Raw genomic sequence first — 23,854 nt, 5'->3', positions numbered from 1 at the left:
TCCTGTAGGACAGGCAGTGGAGTCACTTAGACTCCCAAAATGCCAAACATTTAACATAAATGAGCTAACATCACTGTAACCCATTGGCCTAGCAGTGAATAACTTCAGCGAGTGATATTTTCTACCTGAACAATATGCATGTCTAAGATATTCCCAAAATGAAAATACTGTATACTGCAGACTATTCTAAGTATTTAGAGTATGACACATTTAGAATATTATGGAAAGAGGCTCACTTTGTTAATCCTATATAGATGTTAAGTTCAAAATTTGTGAAGTCAGTACAAAACATGTGTATATACAGTTTCATTTTAGTATGCCTCCTGCTCATATACTACACTGTATAAAGATGGATAGATCACATTGCAGCTACAAGTCAAATTATATTCCTTACATTTTTTTAATATATATAAGAATGAAGCACTGAATGATGTGTTGTTACATACAGTTGATTTATGTATTTCCGTTTTTGCAACATAGGCCTGAACATCATAATGCCATGTGACAATGTACCCTCCGGCTCCTTAACAATACAAGCACTTCATCTGTGTACACAAAACATACAATACTATACACTAGCACATTTACACAGAAAACACAATGACAAACACACAGTTGATTGCCTCGTTAATTTCAGCTAACCAGGAGAAAAGACAGTCAGGAGCGCCACCAGTGTGACAGATCTAGTTTGTCAGAGGAGACAGATAAATGCCTCTCTCACACAGAGGCCTGTGACAGTAGCCTGTAGGCTGTTTATTGTCTCAGGTGCTGAAATGAATAATATCAAAACAGAGACATGGTAAGAAATTTTGCATTTCTGCCACCTCTGATTACAGAGGAAAAGCACACCTCCTGACAGACCATGTAACAAATGTCCTTTAGCCAACCAGTTCTTCCTCGTCCACTACTCGACTGTTAAACATGGATCATTCTTTCCTCTGCTACAGCGGTTACAACTGACATCATATCTCACACATCTGAAGCGACTGGAATACTAAAAACATTCTATACTTTTTCATTCATTCATTCATCCACAAAGTGCAGGATTGAAGCAGGTGTGGGCCATACTGCATCTGTGTCTGAAATTGTGTATGTATGTAACTGCAAGCATCAATCAGAGGTTACGTGATTGTCAAGCTGATGTTCATTATGTCCCTGTGGGTCTGGAGGCCTTGGAGTGTTTAATTCATGTGTGCACATGTGTGTAAGAGAGAGAGAGAGAGGATGGCCAAAGTGTATGGGTAATGCACACATTTATACAACCACATTAATCTTTAACTGCGGCTGATACTAATACTTTGGAAGTATCACTTGAGGCTACACCTGTAGATATAACAAATCATACTGTACAAGCACAGGAAGGCCTTTCTAGTGAATGCATCCCACTACTGTTCAAGGCTAGCCCTCCAGTCACCCTATTTGAATGAGAGAAATGTATGTATGTGTTATGATACGGGAGAAAAAGCATGTAGGATAAGGCAAGGTTTATGTACTCCTAATGCCTGATTGGCTTAAAAGATGATTCATAACCTTTAATTCATGCTCAATCTCTGATTCCTTCTTTCATTTATTTTGGCTTTTACTACATAAAAGAAGTAATAAAAGTCAATGGAAATTTTATTGGAAAACTAATAAGATTCAAAGAAATTTTTTTGTATTTTACAGGAAAAAAAACAGCAGCAGATTTTTCAAAACAAATGCAAATAAGGAGGTGGGTGCAAATATGCCTTATTCAAATGCAAATAATGTCCACTATGATCCATGTGTTCATTTGTTGGTGATGCCAACAGTCACTGGGAAGACATGCAGTTGTGTGCTGTTTGTGTGTGGGTGTCACATAGTGGATGTTCACACAATGCATACAGCAGCAGATTAAGCCCAGCTGAAACTTCACTTACAGTACTGTTCTTAATACCATGCTGTAGATATCATGTGATTATACTGTGATAATGGGTGATTAAACATCTTAGAAATATTGTGAAAACTTTTTTGAAAACGTTTGTTATAAACTGGTGTAAAGGTTTTGCAAGATCATCAAGCATTTGGTGAGTGGTTATTGAAGACACAGTGTACAAAGAGAACGTTAATACACCAGGCTTGTATTGAGGATATACTGTAAAACGTCCAGCAACGTGTATATCATGTTTGTCCTGTAAAATAAAGTCCATAGTATCATATGAGTTTCTGGACAGCTGCTCAAATAAAACTACAAGTACCACTTCCTGGCAATATGCCTCTGCCAACCAGTCAAATTCATAGGAAAGGGACATGGTGGGACACACTGACCTTTGACCACCCAAATCTAATCAGTTCATTCTTGAATCAAAGTGGACAATTGTGCCAAATTAGAAGAAATTCCCTCAAGGTGTTCCTGAGATATCATGTTGACAAGAATGGGACAAACACAAGGTCCCAGCCAGACATCCCCACCCCACTAGACTTTGCAAAGAGGGTAACGATATTAGTCATAATAAAATTGCAGTAAATAAGAAAGTTACAGATCTTTCCATCTAAGCAGAAATAACACAGAATAGATGGCCATTTTGATATTCCTCTTTTTCCTCATCTTTCACCATCTGCTAAAAGTGGCCTGTGCTAGCAAATGGACTTATACAGCACTTTTCTGTGCATTGCAGCACACTCAAAGCACTTTCACACACCCAAGTACACACACCGGTGATAGCAATGTCCTCAAGGACATGGAGAAGCCAGGAATCAAACTGCCAACCTCCCAGTTAGGAGATGACCCGCTCTGAGCCACAGTCACCTCCGACCAGTATGTGATCAAGAGACAGAGAGAGGGTTTGAACAGATAATTAATGAAAACATTGTCAAGTTCACAGAAAGAAAGATAGGGAGAGGCTATAAGGATCAAAAAGAGTTGACATGCACACATAAAGGGCAGCTTGGCACATTCTATCGTAATTAACTTCAGTTTAAAACAAGCTCAGACCGGACACTTGTGGTTTTAAGCAGCTTTTGCTTTAATATCATGTAGCATTTAGATAGATAGATATAGAGTGGCCTCCAGTCGGTACAGTGATAAGAAAAAACATAACATATGAAATAAGACCATATAAAAAACTTAACCGCTAAAAAAACAAAATAAACAACAAACCTCTCACACACATAGGCATATTATATTTTAGCAGCTCTGAGTGTGGTAACTGCTGTTGGGTAAAAACTATTCCTGAATATTGCCCTCACCTTTTCATGCATATTAAGCAAACACAGACTGAAAAGATTTTAGAAGGCCTGCATTGCTTGATTTTCTCCTGATAAACATATACAGATAAAAGAGAGTCATAAGCAAAGGTGAGGTCTCAGGCAAAAAGTGGGGAAATACTTCCTGGGGGACAAAACATGGGTACTGATCATTGTAACAAAATACTCGTAATGATCTCTTTTACTCTGATCAGATATCTAGAAAATACTGCCTTGCATCTAATTCAGCCATTTATCACACTCAGTTTTCATCGATTATCAAAATGATACAGAGGCACCAGGTCCTGCAGAAGTCAATCAGCCAACAGACAGAAATCAACTATATTATCTCACTGAATCATTTTTTCCATCCTTTCCTTTCAGTTTGTTTGTCTTTGCCTACATAAATGAAAACATGAGAGGGAGAATCATTTAAATGTCTAAAAAGGAAAAGAAGTCAAAATCCTCATCAGCACAAGTCAGATTGGCTTCAGCAAGATGAGACTTGAATGAGCAAATGGCTCACAAAAGGGGCAATATTAGCACTTCAATGGTGTTGATTGATTTATGGAGGGGGATCAGGTTGAACTGAGTCAAAGCACGCACACACACAGAGACACATAAACACTCAGACATAATGAACATTAATCAAAGGGAGCAGGTAGTAATCAGACAGAGCTTTAAGAGGCTAGCCTGCTAGCACACAGCTGTGCCATTCATAGAAACAGCCAGTAGAAGTAGACAAGACAGACAAAAAGCACAAACCTTCATCATTCACCCTAAAAACCAGGATACACAACCTACTGCTCCCTTTCAGCACGTCAAACAAGCATACTAAGTATGTCGAAAAAAATCCGTTGTGTCCATTAGTGGTTATAGTGATGATGTTTTTGAGCTCTACAAGCATGTATTCTGTAAAAAAAAAAAATCTATATTCTATAATACAGTATTTATGACCAGGAGACAGATGCATGCAATATATAAAAAAGGATTCAATGAATACAGTAGGTATGAATTTCTAGTACAGATACATGACATAAACAAATGCACATCTAGCTGCAAGTGGTGTGTGGTAGATGCTGCTGGGGGCATGTTGGCAGGCCGAGCAAGCTTGATTGGAGACTAATGGCACATATGCAAATGAGGGGCCGATCTAAATGGCTTCAACATCATTTGAATATGTATCGTACCAGTCTTTGTCTTTATGTGTACACAGTTATGAATGTGACTCTGCATGTGTTCATAAATTTATGTGTGTCTGCGTGCATTACCTCTGACAATGAAATTGCCTCCCTGAATGTGTGTGTGCATTTTTGAGGGGTTGGTTTTGTATGTGGTATGCTCTGATCTGCTTTATAAGCAAATGGGGATACAGGGACCAATATAGAGCAAATGACTGTTTCAAATGGCAGGTAGAGAGGGAGCGCTTTATAGTGTCTGTGCTCTTCTGTATGAGTGTGTCCATGTATGCAAATGTATTTGTGTGTAACACAGAAAAAGTGATTACATTGTGCGTCTCTTGTTACTCTGTGCTTGTGCTGCAGCAGATGCCAGGCCCTTGGGTGGCATATGGCTGAGTGGCAGGGCTATCAAACGGCCAGCACTGTGTGTGTATGTGTGTGTGTTCATGTGTGTGACACACCACATGGCTGGGGCTTGAGTATGATGTTGGATGTTCATCCAAAATTAGAAAATCTATATTCATCATCTCTGACAAACACATGCACACCTCTACGTTTGGCACAGGGGGTTCCACTAATTTGTACACAGAGCAGACGCTTGGAGCTACTGTACACATTCACACGAACTCATACACACCAATATACAAAAAACAAAAATGCATTTTCTGAGCATAAACACATAGGTGCTAGCAAAACATTTGTGTAGATGAATTTGTGCACTGTTGTAAAAATAAACAAAGTCTCTGCATTCAGCTATAGTGGCCTATTATTTCAAGAGTGGAAACTACAGTATTTCACTGTTCCATGATACTGTATATCAACAAGCTGCTAATTTCAGTTATTTTCTACTATAATGCACATTTACTGCTCAAAAAAATAAAGGGAACACAACATAAGACATCCTAGATCTGAATGAATGAAATACTCTTATTAAATACCTTGTTCATTACATACAGTGGTGTGAAAAAGTGTTTGCCCCCTTACTGATTTCTTATCTTTTTGCATGTTTGTCACACTGTAATGTTTCAGATCGTCAAACAAATTTATATATTAGTCAAAGATAACACAAGTAAACACATCATGCAGTTTTTAAATGAAGGTTTTTATTATTAAGGGAAAACAAAATCCAAAACTACTGTAAAATATCTGATAGCTGGAACAGCAATAAATGTGTGTTAAAAATATTGCGCCATTTTATCCCGTTTGCTGCAATTTATAGCAAATTTCACCCGAATACAGTAGAAGCAAATTCTCATTAAGAGTATATAGTACACACTTTTGTGTTAGGTTCATAACTATTTTTAATTCAGTGTATATAAAATACCATTTTATCCCTTTTGCTGCAATTTACAGCAAATTTCACCCAAATACAGTAGGAGTATATAGAGTATATAGTACACACTTTTGTTTTAGGTTCATTACTATTTTTAATTCAGTGTATATAAAATAGGTAGTCGTGAACAGCAATGCATGAGATCTCTGTGGATTCAAAGTTGCTCTTTATCTGTACTAATCCTGAAAATAGCAGGTAACAATACTATATTAAGATGAGGACATAATTCAGTCATAGGCCTGAAATATGATGTTCTGGACATACTGTCAATGAAACCTTTATTATCAGCTACTAATTAATATTTATGTTTAAGCAACCCACAACCCCCCCAGTACTTTCTGCAGGCACCACTGATTATCTAGTATTTTCACTATCAGAATACAGTTTGGAACCTGGGTGTGGTGGTGTATATTGCATGACAAAGTGCAGCAGTACACAAAACTGGGCCACAAGTCAATGCAGTCACTGTCAGACTGAGCATGGCTACTTATTCATATATCATACATTAAAGAAATGAGCCACACATCCTCAACAACAACCTTTAGAGTAGGGTAGGTACTGTAAACTACTACACTGGATATATATATATATACTGGTCTCAACAGAAGCCTGAAAGCCCAGTTATCATCACTGCAGATTATCTATTAATTAAGATAAGCCAAACACAACTGACAGTTTACCCCGTAGTTAATAATTAACTACCCAATGTTCCTAATACTTCTCAGAATTCTCATTTGGCTAGTGCCAGATGTATAATAATGGTTATACACTAAACAGTGGACACAAAGTTAACACAGTCTATAATGTTGTTGACTCACCTGTTGTGTCTTAGTTCAATATCAGCTTGAGGACTTGTCACAACATGTGTTGTCCCAATGACAAAATGATTACCAAACAATGGGATTGCAATGTGGCCTTGCACTGACTTGTACATACACTGCCTTGGAGTACAGCAGTCAAAATTAACTAAAAGCTCACACACATGCACGTGGAAAGACATGCCTTTGTGTCAAAGGCATATCAATCGCACACGCAAACACATGCTGACTCACACACATAACCAAAACAGAGGTGTTGAAAAGACACAGAGTCAGGAATACACACACAACACATGTAGTGCATCTCCAGATAAGCACATACAGGAGTTCTCTGACTTAATTTGTTTATGCTAGAGTTCTCGGAAAAGATAGCGCTCAAGGCAGCACATCACTTCTGCGTGTTTGGAGATGAGTGTAACTAGCCTGCCTCTCTCCTTATTTCTGTCTCTTCTGTCTTTAGGTTTATCTTTTGTCATCCTCCATCTATGAAAGCCTTTACACAGGCCCAACATGAACTCTAGCTTCTTTTTCCCTTTTATTTTAAATCTATTCTCTGTCCTCCTTGAAATAATTACATCTCTGAAACACACACACACACACACACACACACACACGGGCATGCCTTAAGATATACAGATACTGCATGTATCAACAAAAGCAAATTACAGTATAGTATAGTGGGAATTGAGGTTAAATGCTATGGGAATCACCGGGATGCAGAAGATTCAGCAGTATTACAGCTACAATACACATGGGTTGGGTCATCATTACCATGAGATGGTGGTACCCATGAGATTGTGCTATAAAAGTATATAGTAAATACACTGTATGTGTGTTCTAATAAACACACATTACCCTGCTTGAGTCTTTTTAAAGACTCAAGCAGACTTCATCTGCCTTAATATTTTTCCTTTCATTCTTTAATTGCCTAATTATTTACAGATGCTGTCCAAAGGAGGGCATAATCATTTTCAGCCTCTTAATCTGCTCTTTCACTATTCTGGTTCAAACTAAATACATAACATGCAATGTTACCTTCAGATATAAACGAGCCCATTCTGAGCATTTCAATTTTTTTCAAAAATTCCTGGCACTACAAAAAAAAAAATCAAATTTTTATGATGCTGGGAATCAAAGTCTAGTCATCAAAACTGCCAAATCAAATAATTCTCCAATTTATTATATAAAGTTATTCAATTTCTGATACACATTATAGAAAAATCATAACATTCCATGACTTGGCAAGACTTCAAATAAGAGAACAAGTTTAAGAAGAAAAGCACACGCACACAGGTGGCCAAAAAGCATTTGATCCTCCCTGCTTTCTTTCAACAGAAGCGTCATGTCATCAAGTTGCCTGAAAAGGCCGCGGGGCAGCACTCCTTCCTTTGACAGACAGATTTATTTTAACAATATGACCAAACATACATATGACTGATACAGATGGTAGAGAAGGGGCCATGGAATAAAAGACAGGGATAGAGGTGGCAGCCTGAGCTAATGCCGTGTTTGTGGTGCAAATACAAGCACAACACACAGACACACAGTGCATATAGAAAGTAATAGCAAGTCATGAGACCAAAGAGATCAAGCGAGATGGAGTGAAAACAGTGACCCTTTGGTTGTAAAGTAAAACCAGATTACAGTGCACAACTCGATTAATGCAATAGATTACATTATTTGTATGATTTGCTATGACTAACCTTCCCAAAAGGCAGTTTACCAGTTTTGTTCAATGATTAAGTTTATACTTGCAAAGATATGTGATAACCTACTCCAAGTACTGTATTAACACCATAATATACATGTGTAGATGTGGTAACATTTTCATGCCAAGTATGCAAAATGAAAATGTTACATTGCTCCTGCTTCAGTCCATAACTTAACTGTAACCCATGCACACAAGCCACAGTTATATGGTTTAATGCAAAAAATTACAATAATCGGATATCTCCCTTTCAATGGTTAGAACAGATTTATTACTGTGCATGAGAACCCACCGAACAAATGGGTGTGAAGCAAATGTTTGAGCTTCAGCTGAGCCTTTTAGACACTTATTTTATTTGAGTCACTTATTATTTGCTTTTTTACAGGCATAAAATGCAACCACACATGAATAACTAAGCTGCTGTAGTCAGAAGAAAGAAAATCCCTGATGCCTTTTTTGCGGTTTATTGGGCTTAACGTCCACTTTTTCACTGGCAAGACTTCAAACAACTACAACTTGCTTCAACAAGTCTGGGCACTAAGAAAAGCTAAGAATGAAGAAGAAAAAGATTAGAAAAGTGATGAAAAGATGCGACAGCAAGAAATTGTAAAGATGGTATAGGTTTTTAATCAATCCTTTTCTTTCAATCACCAAAAATGTACAGACTTCTAAGGTGAGAAGAGAAGGCATGTTAAGAGGATAATGGGCAGAGAGACGCTGCTAAAGAACAAAAAAGCACAGATTCATCTGTTCAAAAGCTTTTTAAGACACCTGAACACAGCATAGTGGTTTGTAGTACTCAGAGAAAGGAGTTTACAACCCTGGATAGTTATCAGGAGGCAGTGGTTTTAAATGTGGTTAGACAATATCAAGTTAGAATGCAGAAAAACACCATTCACATTACAAAGTAAAGCACCAGGAATGTGCGCTTGCACGTACAGTATGCAATTGAATACAAGGATATAAACAAGCTATCAAATGAGTAACAATTATCAACATAAAAACAGTTAATTGTGTTTGAAAAAAGCAATGGCCTGTTTAACATCTGCATGAAATCAGTGTGGCCTAATACATTATTATGTGTAATACAAATATAGCTGTGTTTCCACTAGAAAGTCCTAGGTACATTTTATTGCCAGGAACTAAAGCCCAAGAACTGTCCCTGGGGTACAAGACCCTCGAACGCAGTGTGATTTGCATTTCCACAGCAGGGCCGAAGCCCATGGAAGACTAAATAAATTAGCCCACTGACATAAAAGCACCACGGTGGCCAGAGATGTTGAAAGAATGCCACATGGTAAATGCTTGTTATGGTTAACACATCCACAGACTGCAGGCAAAACTGGAAGTATCGCTGTTTTGCAAGTTTATGATCATTTAGCAGGTGAATTTCTTTTTAATTCACTGAGGTTTTATTGCACATACAGCAATGAGCATAGCGATTGTTAATGCTGAGTGATGTTTTACTTCAGCTCATGTCACGCTCCTCTCAGTGCCTGCTGCGCTCCATGTGGAGGAGCTGAACTCCGCCCTCAGTCAAACACCAGGAGAAGCAGTTCCACAAACACCAAAACCATATTTTTCAATCCACTAATCTCACTCATTGGTCTCTTTGTGTAGGGCTACTGATAAAATGTTCCTTACAAACTGAGAACACAAGAAACTGGGAGTCAGTTGAATCAGTGTGCCCAAATAATTTTTTGTATTGGCATGCGCTGACTTTTAATTGCATACGTAAGTAAAATGGTTTTGCACCGTAGAGCCCTGTATTTGACAAATTACCGATGTTCCACACTGTAGCACCCCACTGATAGTTCTTCAACCTTCAGAAAGTACTACCCCCAGACTAGGTACTTTTTTCAGGGGTAAAACTACGCCCCGGAACAAAAGTTAGACCCTCCAGTAGAAACGCAGGTCAAGGAAGTATGTTCCAAAAAGGGTTCCTGTTCCCCAGAGAAAATTCCTCTGGTGGAAACAGGACTTTTTTCAAATGTGTCTGAATTAATTTTAGGTGAGGGCAGCACGGTGGCGCAGTGGTTAGCACCGTTGCCTCACAGGAACAAGGCTCCGGGATAGGGCCCCACCCGGGACCTTTCTGTGTGGAGTTTGCATGTTCTCCCCGTGCTTGCGTGGGTTCTCTCCGGGTACTCCGGCTTCCTCCCACAGTCCAAAGATATGCAGCTTAGGTTGATTGGTGTCTCTAAATTGCCCATAGGAGTGCGTGTGTGGTTGTTCGTCTATGTGTTAGCCGGATTGGCGACTAGGTGTGTTCTGCTTTTCACTCCATCCATGTTATATGTAAAATCACTCCTAGGCAATGACCTGTGAATTACTGTCCCCATAAGACCTCCCTTCCTACCCACTTAATCTAAATGTACCAATGAATAAAAAAAGTTCCAGGTGAATGTCTCAACATTGTACTACATTGTTGTCCTGCAGGCTGGTCTGCCCTGGCTTTCCACCCCTCTCTCATCTAACGATTAATTCAGCTATTTTAACGATTAATTCAGCTATTTATTAGCCCCAAACACTCGTTTAGCAGGCCTTCAATACAACAAGCCAATGCATTAATCTATACACAACACACTGAGGGCTGACTTCACCAAAGAGTCTTCAGAAAAATGAAAATGAGAGCCACAGATGAGGATAGGTGTAACAGCTGTTGACAAAGGTCTTTGTTTTCTTTTCTATTCAGTTCCATAAATATTTAGTTCCTTCTCTTTCCTTAAACTTAGTTTTTGCTCTTTTGTCTCACTTTCACCTCTTTACATATGGAAGCTTCAGTAATGCTCTCCTTTATTATCCAAGTCTGTACAGGGTGTTTTGAGAGAGAAGTGGGGTATGATGTTGGTATGTTCACAAAGCAAAATACAACTGGTAAAACAACATTATTTCCAGTGAAGAAATCAATCTATTAGTACAACAACACTGTATGTAAAGAAAAACTGCAACCATTTAAAGGGTGGAGGAGCAGGTACCAGTACTATTAATAGGAATGAGATCTTGAAAATTAAGATACAGCTTTATCTCAAATTCTGACACATTACATGGATATCTGCAGTCCATCAACCAACCACTGAAATTTTTGTCATTGAAAATGGCTTGTTAATAACATGTAGTAAATACAGCTATAACAATCATAATGATTCCCTTATACTCATGACTTTGCTTTCTCTGCCACTAAACACAAATTTAGACAATTACAGTTCTTTCCATAAGCTTTTACCTCACAAATCAATCCCTACCCATCAAATATCCAGCAAGGGATTGAAAAGAGTGGTTCAGGATGCTCAGAATCTAGAGAAACCTACTAACTATTTATGAAGAATAAATAAATAAATACTTCATACGTTTCTCAAAGATGTCAGGGAATGACAGCTTGGGAATAATCGTCATATGAACACGTATATGTTTTTTTAACCTAAGGTTAAAAAAGCAATAAACACACTCACTGTCAACATTTTTTACTGGCTTCGTTTGTACTCTAAAGTTGTTCTTCCTTGCACACATACACACACGCACACAATGCCTGCAGTCAGTTAATGTATCACTTTCACCCCCTGCTGTGTCCCGGTTTTTCTAAGTCAGCTATAATGAGAATAACAGTCTTTACAGTAGTGATCCCACATCTGGGCCTCTGTACACAGCTCATGTGTGTGTTCTGAGTGTAAACACACTATTCTCCAAATCTTGCACTAGGTTTAAATGCACAAAACCAGAAGTAAGCATGTGAAAGTAGGAAATAGGATTAAAAAAAAAACTCTGAATAAAATACCATATGCAAAGTTTTTTCCTATTCTTCCCATTGTATGGTCATTTGGACAGTTTGTAATAATATTTTGTAATAAAAGTGTCAAAAATGCATTGAAAGCAAAACTGTTTTTCAATAACTTCTACCACCATAAAAATGTATTTGTCCTCAGTGGTCATTCTTTTTTAGCTAAAAGGAAAAAAAGAAGGTGCCCAATTTTCATTCTTAATAAATATGCAATCCTATAATCGCGCATAGTCACTATGTGATTCTTTCTGAGCTGCCATGTGTGCGTGAGTGGGTGTGGTTAGTTGGTGACTGCTGACTTAACACATACTGTAGAAGGCAGATGTGGAGTGAAAAGTCCATCTGATGTTATTAGCCTCTGGTGGTTTCCCAGAAAGATGGATCAACTAAATTCTAGAACTAAACTTCTTTACTTTAGGAAAAATGAAGGAGGAACTCATGCAATATCAGTAACACGTACTTGTAAGAAAGCCTGTCTCTGTGAAAATGATGCTTTTCAGAGGTAGAAGGTAAAAAAGACAGCATATACCTACTGACCAACATAAACATTTTAGACAGCAAAATTTAAGCTGGGTTTTATAACACAAATACTAATTTATTCTTTTGAAAAATACGCCCATAAGTAACAAATGGAACAAGAGGATAACACCATGAAAATGTGCAAGTTTAAAGATATTCTTTGAATGCATAAAAGCACTAAGGAAAAGATATGCAGCACATATTACAATATGCATATTACCTGTAGCATATTGTAATATGTAGCATATTTAACATTTCTCAAGTCTTCAGTTGAGGGACTATAATTGCCAAAATAATGGAAAAGTTCCTGCGGACATGGGAATAACATGTAAACATACATTACTCAAGACAAAAGCTCAGCATATACCAAATAAAATCAATGAAGAACTGCAAGATTTCAAACTTGTTAACATGACATTTACACTGGAAGATAAGCTCTCCATAGTGTGTTCAATGAGAAAGTGAAGTAATTAACAAAAGTTATTAAAGAAAGTCGTGTAGTTTGCATTTATCAAGGCACAGTGAATTAATCCTATGGACACAGGCTGTGTTAGGCCTCTGTCTTGACAAAATGTGTGCAACCATTTATATGTGAGACTGTGATAAGCTGGGACTTAAGTGGAAGGGGTGAATGTAATGGCCAATCTTAAAACACACACAACATCCAGATACTAAATAACTTATTTCTTTAACTGAATCTCTTTCTTTTTCCCTTGTGTGTTTGTCTACTTGCTAAATAAACGGCACCCCTACATTTTTACTCAGCACTTCCTATAACCCACACCAAGCATAGCCTCCGGGGTTGATGCAGACCGTCTTGCTTTGTTTTTCCACTGTATTTTCTCTGTGTCAGTCTCTGTTTGGAGGAGGGAGGGGCTGCTCCCCTCTCACATGGAGTCAGCTACAGTATGGGTTTACACAGGGTGCTTGTAATGCTAATGCTTGAGATGTCAAGATGCAGGCATTTAACCAATTGCCAGTGACTGCTCTGTGCACATGCTCCCCTCCCCCCATGTTCCTGGTACTTGATTTTAGTATTACCTCCTGAGGGGTGCTAAAATTTAGCTCCAGGAACCCACCTCCAAAGCATAGTGGAAACTGAATCAGGCTTTCAAATAAAAGGTTATTTTAAGTAATCAAGTACAGACAAACTGTTACAAGGGCTGATAAGCCTGCATACATGAATACACAAAAAACTAAGTATATTTAAACAGTGTTGCATCCTCCCAGACAAAAAAAGTACAGTGACAGTCAAAACAATGAAGCAACTCATGTCACAGCCAACACATGTATGCACAGACAAAAAGACACATGTACAGAGTACAAGTGCAGACACTCTCCATAACCAGCTGTAATTATACTGAGTAGTAATGGTGATGTGTGCTACAAGCTCACATTAAGGATGACCCCTGGCTAATGGCCCAACCAACTGGGATCAGGAGTTGTACTCTAAAGAAATAATCTGTGTTGATAAGGTTGGACATGTAGAACCCAGTTATGTATTCAGGGGCACAAAGGAAAAAGTCCAACAACCCCCTTTTCATCCATCCAATTATTACTATAAGAGAGCAGCAAAGGCCAAAGAAAGCTAATAATTGACACACCTGCTGTCTGTAAATGTAACTAGTACTGAAGGGAGAAAACCAAGATAAAGCTTAAGTTCTACTGTATATCTTCATGTATCCATTCAACTCAGCCAGCATTTTAGGCCATTTGTGAAGTTCTTTATAGCAAAATGTGAACGCAAGAGGAACACTGGTGCTATATACAGTACTGCAGTATTGTGGACATTGCCTATATCAAAACAGCCATTTGAGATACAATAACTGCAGTCAATTTTATTCATTATAAGATGTTACTATTTCTCATATTATGGTAAAAGAAGAAGAAGAAATAATATATTTTATCAGAAATGGCAGATGTGTTTTAAAGAGAAAGAATCCACTTAGCCATGTAAGCAGCTGCAGAATACACACACATAAACACAAACACACATGTTTTTGATATGAGCTTGGCTGAATGTGAGACCTATTGACTGAATCAGAAAGCATTCACACTCCTGTCTAGGAAACCATTTAGCACCATAAGACCTAAAACCCCTCTCGCATTCATTTCCCTGTCCCTTTCTTTCTTCCTGCCCACCACCCCTCCATTCAGATGTCAGTCACATAGCATGCAGTTAAAAAGAGGTATAGCTGTAAACCATTGGTTTCTTCTGGTCCATTACTGTGTGTATATGTCTAAGTGTGTGCGGTATATGAAAGAGTCTGTGTACCTGTTGATGTGTGAATAACACACAGGCTTGATGCCTTCCGTCCAACAAATGGAAGCAATCAACAAGCAATAACAGCCCACACTGTGTCGCTTTGAGAAATACAGCATGTGAGTGAGAGAGAGGGAGTGAGTGACAGAAAGGAAAAGCGGAGCAGAGATGGTATGAAAGGGCAGATATTATCAAGGGATTTTATTATAAAAGGACAACAAGTATCACAACAAATCAAGACAACAGAGCCATTTAGATTTCTTTAAAAAAACAAACTAATCTTTTTCGGGCCATCTCCATCCTAATTCCATTTTACAAAAACTTTATAAAATATATTTTTAAGCTGGCAAGTAGATATAAAACAACAATCTTATTTCATTCTCCTTTTTGGCTTCACAACCTTGGGACTGTGAGTGGCATTCAGTTGAGTGCTCCCTAATGCTTTCAGCAGCAACCTCCATTTCTGTTACTAGGTTAAATGGCCGTTTTCTTGTCAGGGTAAAGTAACACTCTAGTTTCCACAAGTTAGAAAACACACAACACCAAATAATATAATATAACTGCCTTTAACATTTGTTTGAAGTTTGCTTGCCTCTAACAATAATAGCAAATATGGCCAGGTGGTTTGGGTTTCTTGAGGTTCACCGTTTCTTGTGTCATAATTGTATCACAAATAGCAGATAATTAACTTATAAAACTTGGCAACTTGAAGAAACTGTTGGCTACACACTTTCCCTTTTCCTATGGGTGTAGAAAATGAACTGACATTTAAAAACCTAACATTATCATGGTCTATACTTCAACCAATCTCAAAATAAACCACTGGAGAGATGTTGCAAAGCTGTGACATATACAGATGTAGCTAAGTATGTACAATGTGCTCATCTGACATACAGTCATCATCAGCAACCAGGCATCTTAAAAGAATCAGCAATCAATCATGAGCCAGCTAAATATGCCAAACATTCATTAACGGGGAGATTTAAGATATCAAAGCAAAAATTAATTATAAAAATGATAAAGAATAAAGATGATAAAAAAGTAAAGAAAATGCTTATATTGTAACAACAGAATAAATGTTTTCTAATCACTTAAAATGCCATCAAAGAAATAAAAAAAATGTCACTCATTGCTTAGATCAGTTTGGAATGCAATATCAAACCAACCAGTTGATAAGAAGAAAATAAGGTGTCCATCACCAAAATCTCCAATTAGATTGTTCAAATCATCATCAGGCAAACAATGCACTCATCAAGCAATCAAGACATAATCAAAAGAAGCATGTTACAACACCAAAAGCATGTATTCAACAAATACAGTAGGCTGCAATTACCAGGGCAGGCATTTAGAAGATACAGTCTGGAATTGATACAGATGTGCATGAAACATGGGAGATGTGGCACTTCTTACTCTGAGGGTGTTTATACTGTATGCTTTCATACATTATACTAGTATACTATTTACATAGTAAGCGTATTAGCCAGCTAATCAAAAACTAGGTTACAATGTAACCTCAATTTTCTGAGATATTGAATTTTGCAAGCATTATGTGTGCTCAGATTTTCCTCCTGCAACACAAGGATACATATCACACCATATACAGTCCAGACTGGAAGTATGTGGACAGTAACACATTTTTGCTTTTCAGGCTTCAGGGCTTTCAATTGAAACAAATGTGTGGAGATATACAGTAGCCATTTTAACACTTTGTGCCCCAGCTACAAGGGCTCAAAAGTAATTGGACACTTGGCTGCTAAGTGTTTCTTAGGCAGTTGGTTTGCCAACATCAACAGTCTAATAAAGCATGTGCATAGTGGAAAATGAGCTGGTAGACCAAAGGAGCGCAGGTCCTGTGGATGAATAGAAAATCATTTGCACAGAAGGGAAAAAAAACTTTGTATGATTGCACAGCATGTCATAAATGCTGTCCAGGATGTAGGCGTATGCTTCCTTGTCATCTACCAAGAGAAGTCTTGGTGACCATAACCTCAGAGGATTCAAAAGCAGATGCAAACCACAAACCCCTGATGAGTCACAAAAACAGAAAGGCCAGGCTGCAGTTCACAAAAACATACAAAGAGAAACCAGTAAAGGTCTTGAACAGTCATATGGACTGATGAAATAAAAACCAACCTCTGTTAAAATGATAGAAAGTAAAAAAGAACAGCATAACACCTCATCTGTCAGACACGGTGGAGCTTCAGTGACCATTAGTGCATGTATGGCTGCCGATGATACCAGCACATTGGCATTCACTGATGATTTCACTTTGACTGAAGCAACAGGACAGAGGTAAAAAGGAGTATTCTGTGTGCCTGGATTCAGTCAAATACATCTAAACTTATTGAACAGCATTACATTAAGCAGGAAAACTATCTTAAATAGGGTAAAGAGGTGGAATATCTTTGACTGACTGAGTCAATCAACTGCTCTTATCCAGCTGAGCTGCACTTCACTTTATAAAGACCAAAAGGCAGCGTGACAAACAACAAACGTCCAAACAGTTACAGTCTGGACTCTATCAGAAGAGAGTGACATCGAGAGAAAGGCTTCTGAGAACATAGCTCATACCTAAATGAGCATCCAAAACAATCACAATGATAATATTTTCATGTATTGCTTAATCCATTATAATTACCAAAGTAGAGATGACAGTAGTTGCAATTATCAGTATAAAAGCAATGGCAACATCATCAACTACCTTTGTGTGGTAGCAATAAAACAGCTTAATGAACAGCACTGAATATTTTCAATACCTTTAAAGCCTTAAATTTAAATAATTTAAGACATCTCCAGACTTTTTAAAGAGCCATGCCAAACCTGGAGACACAGAGAAAAAAATCATCTTTCACAGAATAGACACAAAGAGACAGATGGGTGAAGAGACAAGTTAAGAGAGCGTGACAAGAAAATAAATTACCATAACCAATATTTCTCTTTTTTTCCTCCTCCCACACCCTCCTTCTCTTGCCCTGAATTGTCAGTTAATTAACAGAAAAGGAGAAAAAAAAGGTGTGGAAAGCAAATGTCAAGTTTGACAAAGATGGAGGTTAGCTTTTCACAACAATGCAAAACAACAGCAGCTTAAAAAAAACGTATTCTCCAAAATAAAAGTAATTAAATACGCCAAAGGGGGGGGGGGGCACACTACTAATTGTTCAGCTTGGCAATGTGCATAAAATATGAGAAACGTGATCTGTTGGGAAGTGGAAGAAATGTTAGACTAATTAACTTTTTTTTTTTCTTTTTCTTCAAATGATAAATAATTATGTCAACTTCCATGAGGCAAACTGGGAGTTCAGAATAACTGAAGGGGGAAAGTTTATTGAGTGTAATTAATTATTTTCTGCAAATGCCTCCTTTAGCTTGTTACTCTTTCATTATTAGCCTTTCATGGTTCCATCTCCCTCTGCATTTCTATCGCCCCTTTTGTGTTTCTGTCTTGGTCTCTCTCCCTGTGCCTTGTGTGGTTGGGCAGGTGCAGTGGGCCATGTTGTCAGCTTGTCCCTTCTCTTTTGCCGCAGGAAGAACTGTCACCCCTGTCACTGAGTATACATGTGTGTGTGTCTGTGTGTGTTCTCAAGAGACTATGACAGTGCATGGAAGAGAGGCTTTGTTAGCTCCACTAGAAACAGCTGAATGCAGGAACTAACTAACTAACTAACACTGAGATTGTTGAGAATGACTTAGTATGAAGGGTGTTTTACACCCTCAAACCGGAACGGCAAACCCTTCAGAGAGCAAAACTTTACGGCAGATAACACAGCTGCAATGGGAGAAGAGTTCGTACACTGTGTGTGATGTGTTGACACATTTTAATTACACACAGGCACACATTTGCACAGGGGAATAAAATGTGGTCATTCTAGACAAACCATATTAAGACAAGCATGTGGTAAGAATGTATCACTCCTATATAACTATTTGTGAACTGAAAAGAGAAAACAGGAACAGCCTACAGATTAGAAAGGCAGGCTTTAGCCCATGAGGTTGCCAACTTAAATTCTCCCAATTAAAAAGGGAAGCCCTCCAGTAATATCTTAAAACTCAACTCTGACCAAAGGCTGAAAATATTGACTATACTGGATGACCACTTTTTATTAATGTGTTAAGTTCAAGTGAAGAGGGGTAGAAGCGAAACCCACAAAGCCTGTCCTAGAATATGTTGCCAACCAGTATAGGTTAAGAATATGTCACAATTGTTTTTATGGGTGAGTCAACCCCATTCAGGTGGGACCCAGCAAAAACAAGCAACAACACATCTCCCAAGACAAAATACAAGACTCCAACATGGCTCAGTGGGTTACTCAGTCAAGGCCTTAGAGAGTCTCTGTGTGTGTAGTGTGTCTGAATGTGTGTGTGTGTGTGTGTGTGTGTGTGTGTGTGTGTGTGTGTGTGTGTGTGTGTCCAGTGTGGGGCAATGGCCCTAGACAAGTGCTCTGCCAGCTTTCTGCCCACTGGTCTTTTCACTGCTGATGGATGGAACTTGTTCAGCACCATCTGGCTATAGGATACTTCACATTAATCATCACAAACACACACACTTCTCTCAAACATACACACACCAGACAAGCAAGCATCTGACTCAGACACATTAAATGCTGGTAAATATGGATAGGCAAAGTGTAAGAAAAAAGGAAGGAACAAGAAAGAAAAAGAATACAAGATAATGGGAACCAAAAAAAAAAGACAAAACTAATATTTGTGCTTTATTCACAGTCCATTTTTTCTGGCATTTTAGCCATTTTCTCCATTTGTGACTCAGAGATTAGGAGAGCTTGGCACAAAAACATCAATTAGTTCATTTAAAAACATTGCTTCATTTATTTGATAGCCTGGAGCTATGGAGCGCGCGCACACACACAGACACACACACAAAACCCTTGCATACATAACCCATAAGCCCAATGTCCAGGATCTTTGTAAAATGAGGAACATTATTAGAAGCTTATCAGACATTTAGTTCTCTCTAACCGGGCTATATAGGCTTAATACAAGCTGATTTGCTTGAACATGGTATATGGACATGAGCAAGGACAGGCAGAACTGTGACTGATCTGGAACGAAGCATGCTTTACACTAAATGTATTATCATTAAATCACATCTTATAGCTGTCTGGATTTCTAATGCAAGGGGATTAAAGTGCAGTCTATGGAAAAAATAAGACCAACAGGAACATGGCTGTAAGTTGAGCTGCATGAAAGATTGATAAACTTGCTTGACATGTTACTAGGGTTATCAGATACTATATAATGTGACGGAATTACTTTTGGCACATTTTATCCACAAAATATAGTGACATGGGTAATTTTATCAGTAGGTTAGTTGACATTTTACTGTGCCAGAAAATTTAAAAAAAGGGGATCTTATATAGTAAGGAATGTGATATATCAGAGCAAAGCAACCATTTTTATCACACAATTCATATTTACATGGCTCCCTTAAAAAAGTGGTTGTAAACCTAGTGTATATGGGATATCCCTGGCATAATAATGTAAATAAATACAAATCTAAATAGCTATTAACAACAATGTGTTTAACTAAATGAAAAAATATCATTACAAATGAAATAAAGTGAAGAAATCTGAAGGCAAAAATGTATTCTTCTAAAATTTGATTTTTCTAGCTCGTCTTAGAGGTCTAAGAATTGGTGGGTACAGCGCTTTTGAAGCGATACCTCAAACAAAATATCTTTTGAGAATCAATCAGAAAAAAAATGATAAAATACAGTCATGCATTTTCATGAATGAAATAAGTATTTGATCTCCTATCAGTCAGCAAGATCTCTGGCTCCCAGGTGTATTTTATACAGGTAACGAGCTGACATTGGGAGCCCTCTCAGCTCGTTACCTGTATAAAAGAGACCTGTCCACAGAAGCAATCAATCAATCCAGATTCCAAACTCTTCACCATGGCCAAGACCAAAGAGCTTTCCAAGGATGTCAGGGACAAGATTGTGGACCTACACAAGGCTGGAATGGGCTACAAGACCATCGCCAAGCAGCTGGGTGAGAAGGTGGAATCAGGCCAGAACATACTCGGGAGGAACTTGTCAATGATCTCAAGGCAGCTGGGACCATAGTCACCAAAAAAACAGTTGCTAACACACTACGCTGTGAAGGACTGAAATCCTGCTGTGCCCGCAAGGTTCCCCTGCTCAAGAAAGCACATCTACAGGCCCGTTTGAAGTTTGCCACTGAACATCTGACTGATTCAGAGGAAGACTGGGTGAAAGTGTTGTGGTCAGATGAGACCAAAATCAAGCTCTTTGGCATCAACTCAACTCGCCTTGTTTGGAGGAGGAGGAATGCTGCCTATGACTCCAAAAACACCGTCCCCACCGTCAAATATGGAGGTGGAAACATTATGCTTTGGGGGTGCCAAGGCAACAAAGGATTGGCTCAAGAAGAAGCATATTAAGGTCATGGAGTGGCCTAGTCAGTCTCCAGACCTTAATCCCATAGAAAATCTGTGGAGGGAGCTGAAGGTTCGAGTTGCCAAACATCAGCCACGAAACATTAATGACTTGGAGAGGATCTGCAAAGAGGAGTGGGTCAAAATCCCCCCTGAGATGTGTGCAAACCTTGTGGCCAACTACAAGAAACGTCTGACCTCTGTGATTGCCAACAAAGGTTTTGCAAAGGGATCAAATACTTATTTCATTCATGAAAATGCAAATTACTTTATAAATTCTTTTGTAATGCATATTTCTGGATTTTTTTTTTGTTATTGTGTCTCTCACTGTTCACATAAACCTACCATTGAAATTGTAGACTAATCATTTCTTTGTTAGTGGGCAAACTTACAAAATCAGCTGGGGTTCAAATAATTTTTTCCCTGACTGTATACAGCTAACAGAGAATGCATGCAAATGTACATGAAAGAAGTGGATTTTTCTGCAAAGATAATTTGCAAAATTGACAGTGTTTGATTACTGTGATAATTTGTTATTAAATTCCTATTTTAGGTGCTGTTATACAAGTTTCTTTCAAGGGTTTATGGAAGTGGTGTGTATGCAATATGCAACATATTGGGCCACACTTTTTTGGCCCTACGTAACCAACTGAACAATTTCTTGATCCAATATCAGGAGTATAATTTAACTCACAGAACAATCTAAACTGGAATAAATCAGCTTGTTTACAAATAATCGACAAACTAGTGAACAGAAAAAAGTCATATCTGTGAGACGGAGCAGCTCAGCACAGCAGGCTCAGTATGGCACACTGTCAAGACAGTTGGTTTCTCAATTCATCTGGGAATCATACTTGAGGAGAAGGCATGCTCACAAATACTAAGCATCTAATTTAGATGCAAAGATGTTAATGTATTATAAAGATATTCTGTGTTAACTTTGCTCAGCTCAGATTCCCTGTGTGTCTAGGATGTGTGCTTATACACTTGATATTATTAGTGTGCCTGTGTGTTTCAGGGTGCGGGAGGCAAAGATCCATGTCTGGCACAGTGAAAACGTGATCTCTCTCATATCCTTTTAATTAATGTGTAACAACTGCACCACAGGCACAAACTCCTCTAGAGGTAAACTATGCAGCAAAACAAAAAAATCTTGGCTAGGTGAAAGTCCTGCTAAATGACATAGTGTTGCACCTGCAAGGACGGCTTCAATGACGTTCGCAACATTTACCACACCAAATGTTTTCAGTCCTTGTGGGGACATTTCATTGACTTACATTCATTTCCTGGAGACTAGCCTTAACCTTAACCTTAACCACGACTTGCCAAATCATGACCCTTAGCCTAACATTTAACCCTTAGCCTAATCTAACATAAACCATAAACCAAATCATCACTGAAATTAAAGAAAGGAAGAAAAGCAGAGTCCCTGCAATCAGAGTGTGCAAACAAGTTCTGGCCCCACACTGTAATTAATACCATGTGAGCATGAGCACGCATTCATATGCACACACCTGCACGCACGCACACACACACACACACACACACACACACACACACACACACACACACACACACACAGTGTTTACAGGGATCTCATCATCATTATAAGCATGCCTGAAGAGAGCCATGTTCAGTCTGATGTCAGATGTTAACCTCATAATGTATAAACCCATACACACAATGACTGTATTCACACACACTCACACAGACACAAAACAGGAGATTTATCTCTGACTTCTGAATATGATCTCTCACAATTTAATCAGGGAGCACTTGAGGTGTCCTCATCCACTAGATTGCTGACAAGAGGTGCCCATCTTCAGGAACAAACTCATCAGAGTCACAAGGACAATATTGCAGACCTACAACTACTTTTGAAGTCAAGTGAAGGCTTCTGGTCATGAAATGAACGTGGCTAAACATTCTTGGTTCTCCCCATTAAGAAAGTTGTAAAGAAAAAAAAAGAACTAAACCAAACAGAAGGTGGACAAACACAGAAATGTAAACCAGAGAAGTTAACATACAGCAAAAAATGTCTTACCTTATGGTCGTAGGGATTGTAAGAGTGGAAGAGTTGTGACAGCTCTTTAGTCCTCTGCTTCTTCTGTAGACAGCAAAAAGACAAAAATGAAATTTCAAGTTGAAAACATGTTCATAGAATGCATGTACAGTATAATACAGCTAAAAAGACTTAAAAATAGCCAAGGCTTAAAGATCACATGATTTAGATGTGCAGATAGTAGAGGATACATACAGTCACTGTGAACAGTATAGAGCGTAGATACAAATCTACTAGATACTTTCAACTAGAAATATGAGTGATGTCCCCTGTGTGCCAACTGCTCCGGTTTTGTCCTTTCTATGACAATTTGAACGTGGCTTGCTCTGAATTTATTGTTTATTTGGTTGTTGTTTCAGGGACCTGTGAAGCCGATTTTTGGCACTGCACAAATCAATCTCTTGAGTGCTCGTTCATTGGTATTAAAATGTTTCAGAGCGCTTTTAAAAGCAACATGGACATACTGCTTCACTCGTGAACTTACTGGGTCACTTGAACAGAAGGAAAAAACAACATGGCCGAGAAAAACACCTACAGTAGCTCATTAAATCTATAAAATATAGAATGAACAAC

General features: G+C 38.3%; 1 protein-coding gene across 2 annotated transcripts in view; it reads right to left on the bottom strand.

The window, feature by feature from the left end:
• cdkal1 (CDK5 regulatory subunit associated protein 1-like 1) overlaps positions 1-23,854 on the bottom strand; it is a 235,510-nt gene that overhangs the window by 32,891 nt on the left and 178,765 nt on the right. The window contains exons 12-13 of one of the 2 annotated variants that reach the window (XM_020596757.1): positions 23,264-23,326; positions 16,453-16,654 (exon numbers count right to left, since the gene is read on the bottom strand). In XM_020596757.1, the coding sequence (XP_020452413.1) occupies positions 16,523-16,654; positions 23,264-23,326 (195 nt within the window). In that variant the 3' untranslated portion in view covers positions 16,453-16,522. Of the gene's footprint in view, positions 1-16,452; positions 16,655-23,263; positions 23,327-23,854 lie in introns of those variants that run through there. The other variant, XM_020596756.1, reaches the window with a different exon arrangement.

This window comes from Monopterus albus, unplaced genomic scaffold, assembly GCF_001952655.1.
Source record: "Monopterus albus unplaced genomic scaffold, M_albus_1.0 scaffold31.1, whole genome shotgun sequence".
Lineage (NCBI taxonomy): Eukaryota > Metazoa > Chordata > Actinopteri > Synbranchiformes > Synbranchidae > Monopterus > Monopterus albus.
This window is presented reverse-complemented; position numbering and strand designations above follow the sequence as displayed.